We start from the raw sequence: 11,968 nt of genomic DNA on the forward strand, positions 1-11,968 counted from the left end.
CGTCCTCAGGTTGCGGATTGAGAAGACGGTCTCTAGGTATGGAGGGTAGCTGCGAATATACTGAATGAGCAGCGGCTGACAGCCGACAAGGGATAGTCCTCCAGCTGGGAATTCAGCGTGGGGTAAACAGCTCCTTACTGTAAAAAATTAGTTTGCTACGAAATGTCACAAAGGGCCTCAAATTTGGATTTTTAGATAAACGACCTAAGCTAAGAAAAATGTACCTGAGAATTGGTACGTGGGATGTAAGAAGTCTGTATGAGAGTTGTGAAAGAAATATCAAAATATAAGTTAAATTTAGTGGGATTACAGGAGTCAGAAGGGACAGAGATGGTACCGAACCAGCAGCCGAATATACATTGCTCTAAAAATGAGAATAAGCATTATGAATTAGGTAAAGGATTCTTTGAACATACGAGAATCATGTAAGCATTTAAAGGAGTACAATTTGTTAGTGTTGCTTGAATAACAAGGTACATGAAATGTATACAAAAGTATGCAGTCTACACAACAGTATTCTGTATTTAAAACAGAGTAGACACTATCGTATCAACATTTGTTTTTATTGACGCAACATGTTTCGACCATTACACTGGGTCATCATCAGGCGTACAATGATACCAGACTCAGTTGTTGAATTGCATCTAATTCTTCAATAAGGATCCTTATTATGTACTTGAGTCTTTTTAAAATGCATAAATTGAGTTTTTCAGTTAAAATTTAAAAAATACTAAGACAATACAATTTAAAATTAGAGACTAAAGAATGAAACATAAAAATTAGAATTGTACTACATTGGAAATGAAGTATTTTGCAATAAATCTCTTCAAAACTTTGTGCCCGCTACGTGTTGACGTGATTTTCTGGAGGTAGTAGCAATTATAGTGTGGGGCGCATGCGCATCGGAATCGTCTTGACCTTACTATCGTCTTGTGGAGCTTATACTCGTTATTCTGTGTGTCACCCAACAGGTTGTTTATTTGCAGTGATCTGTAACAGTTTTGTAATTATTACAAGGCGAAGCTTGTGTGTTGTTATTAAATTAATTATTAGGTTGTTTAGTATATGTACTCACATATATTAGATTTTCTCATGATGTGTGTAAGGGCTGCTCCCTGTGTTGATGTCGCTATGTTGTAACGGTTCGGTCTAGACTATTTGTTTGGGGGTATATGTATATAATGCTTCTTTACAATCTACATCATTACAGAGTATTAAGTAAATGTGCTGTAGGTGGTTAGCTTGCGAGGGAAACATCCAGTGATGTTTCTCCTACATGTAGTCTATTTCATTGGTTGAGGATGTCTTGGGGCCATGTTCTGTTCAGTCCTCTTGTCACTGGACCGTTGGTGTGTAGCTCTTCTGTTAATTCGTTATCATGGTTTACAGTTTGGTTTTTGTGCCTTTCAGCCATTCTCAGCATTTCATTTTTGACGAAGGGTATCTTTAGGTCGTTGTGGAGTGCAAGGTTGCTCACATACCGTGGCGCGTCTGCAATTGCCCTTAGTGTTTTTGATTGGAATCTCTGGATGAGATTGATTGTCGACGGCTTTGCACATTCCCAGAGTTGAAGACCATAGGACCAACTATGTTTCAATATAGCTTTGTATAGTAGTATTTTGTTAGTCATAGAGAGCTTTGATTTTCTATTGAGAAGTATCTGTGTGTGTGTGTGTGTGTGTATGTTTGTGAAGAGTCACGTGGTATGAGGTAGGGGGGAGGATACTGTGAGTGGTTGAATAGATTGGGAAGGGTTGGTGTTATTTAGTGTGTGTGTTTTTACTAGAATGTCTAATATGGGGTTATGTATTTATGTAAACGTAGATATTTCTTCGTTATGTTGTGTATACATTATGTCTTTCTAATGTGTTGAGTTCGGGTCCCTTCTTTCTATATCTAATACAGAACCATCGTGTCAAATGTATGTCCAGTTTCCAAAATGTGTTGTGAGAATTTAGAATGTAGTTTATAGGTCCTGATAGCTTTCATATGTTCTCTGTAGTTGACTTTGAATGTGCGTCCTGTCTGTCCGATATATTTGAGTGGGCATTCACCGCATTATAGCTGGTATATACCACTCAGATTGTATATATCTCCAGGTATTCCTTTAAGTTACAAGTAGTGTTTAATTGTATTAGTCGTCTTGTGGGAAATTGTATGGATTGTGTTCCGAAATAAGTTAGTAATAAATAAATAAGTTATAATGCACCAACACACCTCCCTTATAGTTGATTGTATATTATTTATATGAAGAAAACAATATATAAACATAGAGATATGTTCATTATTTAGCACGGTCTTCAAATTCAAAATGAAACAGTGGAATATACATGAAAACAAACAGGCAAATACATTTGACAAGAAACGAACGTTAATGTGAGTACATGAAAACGTGTTTGTGACTGCAGTAAACGAGCGAGTGTGGCAATATTTGAGTGAGAGAACAGGAATAATATTCCCCTGGCCAATAGGTAAGAGGTATGAAGATAGGGTTAGCATTTTGTAGCGAATGTCGTCATAAAGAACCAATAAACTTAAGGTATTTCATTCTCATACGAAAATGTAGAAGACCCACTCAACTTTGAGCTTGGAATTTCAGTCTAGTCAGAACGTCGAAGTACACAGCAACTCCCGATATTAAATTTTCAGTGTTAACCAGTTATTTCGTCGACAACTTCGTGTTTCGAATTTTTCTAATTAGAGAAAGAATGGAATGTAGGAATATTTTGAATACAGAACACAAATTAAATAAAGGCACTAATTCCCTTTGAAAGCTACGTGATTCCTTTGTGAAGAACGTTAAGAAATCATGAGGGTGGTTATTCTGTACCTGAACATTCTCCTTGGTTAGAGGACTATGAACTTAGACCACGTGATCCACCGTTGCTTCTGAATTGTAACAAGAGGTGGCTCTGAACTGTTGTAAGGTAAGCATAAATAAGTTTCGTCCTTATAGAAATGAAGATCAACTGATATTTATCCTGATTTCGGCCTTCATGGGACCAATATCAGGCAGTATTATGATCATAGGGCTAAAGTTATTGAACCCTTAAATCTATATTTAGCGCAACACTCAGTATTATAGAATTATTCCTATGTTGAAATGTAAGAATTACAATACTGACTGTCTCAAAAATATCAGGAGCATACAAAAATTTGTATTCAAATGTAATGTTTATCGAAAACGAATAATATGTTGGAACGGTATTACCAGATAATACCTTGGGAATAAAATTCAAAGTTATATAATTAAAACATAATATATTAAAATTATTAGAACAATTACTAAGATTATGGAATATGATGTTGAAATTTCTTATGTAATGTTCAGTTTTCAGTGTTGTGTGAATAACTGTGCGAAACCACGTTGTTGGGCGTCTCAAGGTGAATGTAATTAGGCCCGAGGTTGTGCTTTAGTAATTGGATGTTATTGCTATGGGCTGTTACGGTGTGTTAATATTCATGCAGTGTATCTCTTGGGTGTAGGTTGTATGATATTGCTGTCGTTAATGTAAATGTGTGTTCCTTTCCGTACGAGCGTTGTGTATCTCGTAGTTTCTCAACGGCAGGATCAAGAGATGTTCTGTTGTACAGTGAAGACGTCATAAGTAAATGACGCAATATAAAGCAATACATAAACAACAGCAGAAAAACTCTTGTAATAAATGCTAAAATTTTGTTTATAAAGTCGAACTGGCTTCGTACAGTCAATGATAGGGGGGGGGGAGAGGAAATGATCGGGTTGATCTAGGCCGTATACAGCGTGATCAAGGGAAAGATCAGAAAAATTAAAAAAAAACAAGGTCAAGTAATCTACTGCCTTTGTCAGGATACTTATGTTGATTTCAACAAAGAAACCAAGTGGTGGAATGAATCAAATCTCCTTTCACTTTAGCGTACCTCGTAAAAGTGAAAGTTTTGGGAAGGTATACCACAATTCCAATCGAAACCGGGGACATTAAAAGCCCCAAGCGAAATCATACAGATTTAAGGTATCTAAATTATTTTTCAAAATAAGTTGAAGTAACTTATTTTGGAAAATAGTCTCTTTCCAAAAACAGAGATACCATGTATGCGAAGATAGAGGGGCGGATAGAAGTGACCAGAAGACGAGGAAGAAGACGTAAGATGCTGGATGACCTTGGGGACAGAAGAGGATATTCTCATTTGAAGGAGAAAGCTCTAGATGGCATTAAGTGGAGGAACTGTTTTGGAAGAGACTGTGGACCTGTCGTCTTGACAGATTACTGATGAATGAATGAATGAATATTGTATTTTATGGCATGCAATAAATAGAATAAATTATTTTATTTAAAATGTGATAAATTACATTAAAATAATGTTATATTTTAGCGTCCTGTTGCACTGATTTAAGTTCATGATTTGTTTATTCCGTCTTGCAGTGCATATACTTATCTATCTTCTTCTTTCACTTTCACTACATGTTTCGGCATAAGAATGCCATCTTCAGGTGCTACTCAATTCACGTCAAACTAGTACATTGTATGCCTTGTCTTCACTTTAAAATANAATTAAGCACTGTGCAATGTAGGCATAGGGGGGTGGATGTAGAGATCCAGGTTTCCTTGAACTCGGCACTGCTTGGAATTGAGTTGTCAGTGTCAGGCCTTGGCCACTTTACGCCCGGGGAAGAGCTCCAGGTTCCAATTGAGTGCGTCCCAGAAACGGTATGGACATGAAGAAGAGAAAATTCTTGACCCTTCTGGGATTCGAACTCCGACCCCTCTGTCATCCAGCACGTAGCTAGTAGCCACACTGCCCTATCACTGCTACATTATTATTTATAATATATTATATTACATTTTATAGCACGTAATAAATAAAAATAATTTAAATTTAAAAAATGTGATAAATTACTTTAAAAATACGAGTACATTAAGTCGGTGTATAGAAAACGGTTTATGGTAGTTTTAATTATAATTTTTCTCTTAATAGCAATGTGCCAAAAGCGCAATTGCTGAGGGGATCTTTATGATAGCAGAGTGGTCCGCGCGTGCGCAGACCTCACATGTAGTGGTTCGCAGCCGCCGGAAATTTGTGAAACACTGTAGTAAAGGGTTCGGAAACAGTATCACTATAGGTGACACGCAACTGTCTAGGCTTACTTACGTCTAGTGTGATTCCAGGTGTGGGGAAGGCCTGACTCTGCGGTTCGTAGTCAGGCATGTACCGGAAGAACTCGCACTCGTCCTTGTACCACTTGATTGAGTAGAGTTTCCTACTCTCCAGGTCGTATTCACAGATCAGAGTCACCGGCTGAAAGATATCGGCCGCGGGCGGCACTTTCAGACTGACCAGCTTCAAACCTCGTGCTCCTGCATAAAGAAAATGAAAAGTCAGTCACATGACACTTCAAGCTCTTCCTCTGATACGTTTTTTTCAAATGAATATCCACCTGCTTGATACAACTAAAAGCTCTGGAAAGAACTACTGGATTACTTTCTTTTGGTACGACAGGGACCACGCAGAAAACGATGCGTTCAACAATTCTTCTATTGTTGCGTATGTATTCTTTGCAGAGGTAACGTTTTTAACGATCCGTTGCTTAGCAATGATAGGAGGGATACATATACGTATACAGACACACGGATGGGAGGAATTTATGAAGTACGCCGTTGAGATGGGATCAGGTGTCATGACATACGGATCAAGCGTCATAAAGATTAGTAACGGCATTCAAAAGTTGATAGGAAGGACACATAGACACACAGACATAAGAGACAGTATGGTGATTTCAAGCTTACGTTTATTTTTTTCAAAATAAGGAGTGTAAGCTAAGATTATATATATATACACTTTTTTGTGTTAACAAAAAAGTAAGTTTTAATGTACAATTCAAAATTCGATGTTTCATTATTTATCACAGTGGAAATAAACGGACTTCGTAAATTACATTAAGATAAATAATTCATTACTACGAGACAAATATAGGAGGTAGAGCATGGAAACCTAAAACATTACTTACACTATAATTGGCAAGAAAACGTCATTAATTCATGCATCTGAATAGTTTATGGAGCACGAAGGATCATTACTGAGTTCACTGGTCTCCATCCTGAGACAAATTCCAAACAATCCGTTCGTGGGCCTGCATAAAATTTCGTATTTCTTTTTGCGGTGAGGAGTTGTTAGCTCCACATCCAAACCACCGACTGTAGGACCACCCTTTGTCGGCTGTCCGAGACTGCATATTCGGTATATTCGCAGTTATCCTCGATATCTAGATTCTATCTCCCATATCCGTTGTTAGAAGGGATCAACTTCACATGTTTCCTTTACCTTTTACTATCGCTCGCAATTTTAGGCCCATCCGTTTTCAACTGAATGTTCATTTGTTCTGCCCGAATCCACTAACTGTGATGTAGAGTCTTTGCTATAGTGTGTTACCTTCGTCCCTCACACAATACAAAGCAACCACTGCCCCGCCACTCCTTGCAATAATTCTCACGCGAATCTTGACGTCCAAGCCAAATGAACACGGCCCGTAAATATAGCAATGCAAGAGAACAGATGCCTCTCAGAAGAATATGCAGTGATGTTCTTAAATGGACCTTCATTGTGGATTCCGAATGCTAATGAAAATTTAGTGGTTTGTTACGGTTTTGTAACTTGTCCTTAGTATAACTTCACGGTGAAAGTTTAGCAGAGTATCTAACATAAATAAGGGGAAAAAGCAAAAGGGATCACGATTTTTAACCTTATGACCAGGGCCCGGATTTTGATGACCTGACAATGACCTATAAAATGACCGAAAAAATCCAGAAAAATGACCTAAAATATGACCCATAAATGTAATATGTAGGACACGGATTTCGATGACCTGGAAATATTAAAAAAATGGCCGAAAAATCCAGAAAAATACCTAAAGGAGAAAAGAACACTTCGCTTCCATGTTATTCACATTTCAGAAAACATATGAAGAAAAATTCCCTAAAATGGCCAAAAATTACAAGAAATACCCTTAAACGTCCAAAACTTTACCAAAAAATTACCCCCAAAATGAAAAAATGACCTTAAACCTAAAAATGTCAAAAAATGACAAAAAATACCTATAAAATTTACATTTCTGTAACCAGCAGCTCATATCCGAGATTTATATATTTAAGAGCATCGCATAGGATACAAGGAAAAAAATATGACATGTCATCAAAATCCGGGCCCTGGTTATGACAATGCAACTAGCCAAACGAAATGGACACACTGCGAGTTGACATCAACATTTTATAAACTTGTATCCATGTGGTAGGAAACTCTGTCGGGAAAGTGACAAATGGGTGTTGGGGGTGCCACAGGGCGGATGCATCAGGCCTACATGTCGAGCAGCGGGTGGCCTTGTATTCATGTGAGGGCGACTGATTGGAAGTCGGCATTATATCAGCATGTATGGATTTCTTCGCATTGATAGGGTGAGGGATGACGCTGACATCACTACTGTCACCAGAACCACCGACAGCCTGGGATCACAGCTGTCAGTTGGGTGCTGTCGCCCGAGGGGGGAGCTGTGACAGAGGAGGAGGAACTCCCGCATGCCTCGATACATTGAAAATGCTAAGATCCCTTTCTAACAAACTAAATGTTTCTGTCATCATGATATGTTCCTTATTCGTGAGGTGTTAACGCTTGCTTGCTTGCTTACTTACTTACTTATTTACTTACTTACTTATTAGCGGCCTCCGTAGTCTAGAGGTAACGTTCCCACCTCATGACTCGTAGTACGCGGGTTCAATACCCGGCGGAGGTCGTCGAATTTTTAAGGGAGGAAAAATTCAGGGAACAAGTCCTCCGGGAGGGACTTTAAGCCGTGGGTCCCGTGTCGTAGCTTTACGGCACGTAAAAGAACCTCATATCTCCAAAGGAGGTCACTGAGCCAAATTAACGGACGTTTCCGGCCCAACAGCAGTCTCTAATACCTCTGATAGATGGGGGAAGCATTATAGATACCTCTCAGCTAGTAGAGCCGGTCTCGCTGGCTGGGCGGGACTGATGGTAAGCACCAGTACCGGTAGGATATAGAGACTGGTAGAAATCATAGAGGGAAGCACAATGGACCAACACAGGTCTCAGTGCATGGGGAAACCCACCCTCTCCAATAACTAACTAACNAGGGCAATATCTTTTATGTGTAGGGACCATCCTCGCAAAATCGTGCTATTATTGTTTTTGTCAGCAAGGAACACAATGTGCTTATTGTAACGTAAAATTTGTGTTTAGACAAGAAAGTTATACTCTGTTTCTTTCCTAATTTTGATGCGTATTTTACAAAAGAGTTTCCAGCTTCTTCAAGATCTTCTTGCTTATAAAAATGTCTTCAACACTTGACATATTTTAGCTGTTTTTGGTATCGTAAAACAGTTGGAAACCACAGATCCCTTTCTTATTAGTCTGTTTGTAAGATTCACATTTTTGTTGCCTTCTTCAGTTATTCCATTCTGTTGACTAGAGGGATAGAAAAGTGAAAGTATGGAAATTCAAGAGAGACTGAAGAGAAAATTATGTTTCGTACATCAGGGTCAAGCGACAATTCCATGATCGTAACCAATGTCTTCATGGCTTACATCATCATTTCACGGGGATGGTGTTACGTGAGAAATGGAAACACAGCACAAGAAAAAGGTCGCGGGGTAAACTGTATATAAGTTTAATTAAGTTCTAAGCTGTGTCTTAAAGAACAGTCGCGCGAAACTTTTGGCGTCTTGTCCTACAATAGAGTATACGTGTTGAGAATGGTCACCTAGCGGCACAAGCAATTCCTGTGACATTTCTCCGCTTCGCCCTGTACAGTCCGTATCTTCAACAGCAGGACAGATACCCCACACAGCACACGACAAAGCAAAGCAAAGCAAAGCGTTTATACTAAATTCTAAACAGTCTCCCTACCTACAAACGTACATTTATAGAGTGCATCCTGTTGCGTGATGAAGCTATACAGCACAAGGGTACACAAGTAAAGGACTATAACCTAGTAGGTTAAGTAACACCCATCTAAGCGGCCTCCGTAGTCTAGGGGTAACGTTCCCACCTCGACTCAAGGTACGCGGGTTCAAACCCGGCGGAGGTCGTGGAATTTGTAAGGGCACGTAAAAGATCCTCATGTCTCTAGGAGACCTCTGAGATAAATTAGGTATAAAGTTTCCCTCTCAAGTAGTTTCCAATGCCTCTGGTAGATGGGGGAAATATCAGGTACCGAGGGCCGATCTCGTTGGCTGAACGGGGCTTATAGCACATACCAGTACCGATAGGGTATGGCAACTGGTAGAATACTAAAGGGGGACGTACAATACACTATTAGTCGGGGTGCATGGGGAAACCCACCCCCTCTAATAATAATAATAACACCCATCTAGTGGCCGTGCCATAGCTCAAGCGGTTAGTTGCTGGCTTCCCACCGCGGCGGGCCGGGTTCCATCCCGGGTCTGGACAAGTGGGATTTGTGGTGGACAGAGTGGCGCTGCGGCGGGTACTTCGTTTTCCCCTGTCAATTTTCATTCCACCAAATTCTCCATCATCATAATCACTCGGGGCAGGCTACAATAGGCCAATAAGTGGCCACCGTTCCGAGTGGACCAAGTTGGACTCCACCCCCCACTAAGCGAAATACCCATGTATCTATTTCAAAGCGTCACGTGTATCACGTATACTAATCATCACCCAGCTAACGCGGGGAAGAAAGGACTACACCCTCATAGCGCTTCTGACTAAGGATACATTTCGCTTAATGGAATGGGATCAATTTTATCTCATCTACATTATAATGTAGATATTTTATAAATTCTTTATTTATATCTATGAATCTAGCACAGATAGTAGACAGAAAATATTGTAAATATGGGTCCGTATATTAGTTAAAATGGTTGCAATTCAAAAACGCTCGCAAGTATTGTTATCACGTGATGATGACCACTTGAATGGTCCAAACATGTAGTGATTTTTAATAAAGAGTTTTAACAGTTCTAATACAGTTGAATTTTTAGAGTTTCTGAGAGGGAATACGGAAATTAGACTACTACAAACATATGTTCCATGACAAATAGAGGATTCATATGTAGTGAAAACAATGAAGAAACAGATAATACTGTCACGTGTTGGGTGTGTCACGCGACAATTAACTTTACGTGGGTCTCGGATTTAGCGAATCTTATGTAAGATTTGAGGTTTTCACGGCGGTGACTATGAAGAAAGCAGTTTTCTGGCATTTGGCACCGTGTATATGTGGTGTTACAGACGTTTCGGAGAAACATATCGCCTCCATCTTCAGGGTAGAAGGAAAAATATAACAATTCCGCAAGCGAAGAGACCGCGAAAACCGGTAAAGGCAGACACGAAAATGTATGGTCATGAGCCAACTTAAGGATAGGCCCTGTGCTGGAATAGGTGACTTGGTAAGTAAGTAAGTAAGTAAGTAAAGTAAAGTAAAGTAAAGCTATCCCTGTAACAGGCCGTGAAGGCCCATAGGGTTGTCAGACGTTGAGGTTCCCACATTTTCTATACAATAGGCTGATAGATGCCGGCAAGGTTGTCAGCCCTACACGCCAGCCGCCCTTTACCCCCAAGAATATTCCTGGTACTCATTTCTGTCAGAGGCTGAGTCAACCCCAGGGCCATAGTACGGCTGGAAGGATTAGGTCAAAAAATAAAAATCAACATTTACATTCGAACTCTAAGCACTCCGTTACAAAGATATCAGATTCTTCGTCTACGCTTTACCACTTACGAGATAATAGTGTAATTACAAAAGCCACGTAAAAGGTTCTTACCCTTTATGAATAGAATTCGTTCAAAGACTCGAAAAAATAAAAGATTCGAATTGTCCCCATTCCACAGTCTAAGGCTCGCATTATGGGCTTCAAGGAGGTTCCTAATGAAAGGAGAAAAGACAGTAAAGACATTTTAGTTGCCCAGAATCACAGAACACAATTTCAAGACATGGCTACGCAGCGACAAAACCGGCAAGGACAGGAGATTTAAGACCAAACGGAATGAGTTTCATTTTGCTCCTTCTTCGGCACAAGAAAGGATGGTGTTGTGGGTGTGGGGACAGAATCGATCCTGGGGTTTATTCCTTCTTCGTTGCGGGGCTGAAATGGAGTAAGCCTATTGGCTGACGTCTGGGAATGGGTTTCCGACATGGTGTAATTATCTCGTCGAACGCCCAGGGGCCGCAGTTGTGCTCCGGTCGACCGCGTCTCCTTCTAGTGCCAAACTCTTTCAACTCTGCTAATTAAGGGTTCAGTCAGACAAACGAAAAGTTTCGGTGTGACACTAGCTGCTAGCTAGACATCTAGACGTCTAGTGGCTGTCGCAAGAACACCGCGTTCTCTCCTTCTCAGATACACTCTCTGCCGAAGCAGAGGGCGCACGTAACGCACAAAATGTAGCAAATAACAATGATCAGAAATAAGACAAGTTCTGAAATGGTCTTGCATCGAAAATGTCTTCCTGTAAAGTTCATCCGATGATCCCATGATGTAGAGAGTCTCAAAGATTGTCCGTCTGCAAGTTTCCCTTCAGAAACCTTTCCAGGGAGTTAGAGATAAATTTAATATATGTGAGTCTTCAAGAAAATCTGTCTGCAGAATTGAAAAATTTCTCTTTCGGCCTAATGAATGCTCGAAATTTAAATTAAATTCAAATCGAGACACAGCACATCCCTTCTCAATAAATGCATATGTATAGTAGATGAATATTTACATAAATTTTTGCGTACGAAAGCAAGTAAAGCACTGAAGAGGCCGAGCCATAGCTCAAGCGGTTAGTCGCTGGCTTCCCACCGCGGCGGCTTTGGTTCCATCAAGTGGGATTTGTGCTGGACAAAATGACGCTGGGGTAGTTTTTCTCCGAGTACTTCGGTTTCTCTGCCAATATTTATTTTATCAAATTCTCCATCATCATAATCGTCCGGGACAAGTACAATAGGCCAATCAGTGGCCGCCGTGCCGAGTGGACCCAG

General features: G+C 40.0%; 1 protein-coding gene across 2 annotated transcripts in view; it reads right to left on the bottom strand.

Moving 5' to 3' along the window:
- LOC111865754 overlaps positions 1-11,968 on the bottom strand; it is a 338,635-nt gene that overhangs the window by 59,902 nt on the left and 266,765 nt on the right. For both annotated transcript variants that reach the window (XM_033751949.1, XM_023854022.2), the window contains exon 2: positions 5,131-5,336. In XM_033751949.1, the coding sequence (XP_033607840.1) occupies positions 5,131-5,336 (206 nt within the window). The remainder of the gene's footprint in view (positions 1-5,130; positions 5,337-11,968) is intronic.

This window comes from Cryptotermes secundus, unplaced genomic scaffold (assembly GCF_002891405.2).
Source record: "Cryptotermes secundus unplaced genomic scaffold, Csec_1.0 scaffold183, whole genome shotgun sequence".
NCBI classification, from domain to species: domain Eukaryota; kingdom Metazoa; phylum Arthropoda; class Insecta; order Blattodea; family Kalotermitidae; genus Cryptotermes; species Cryptotermes secundus.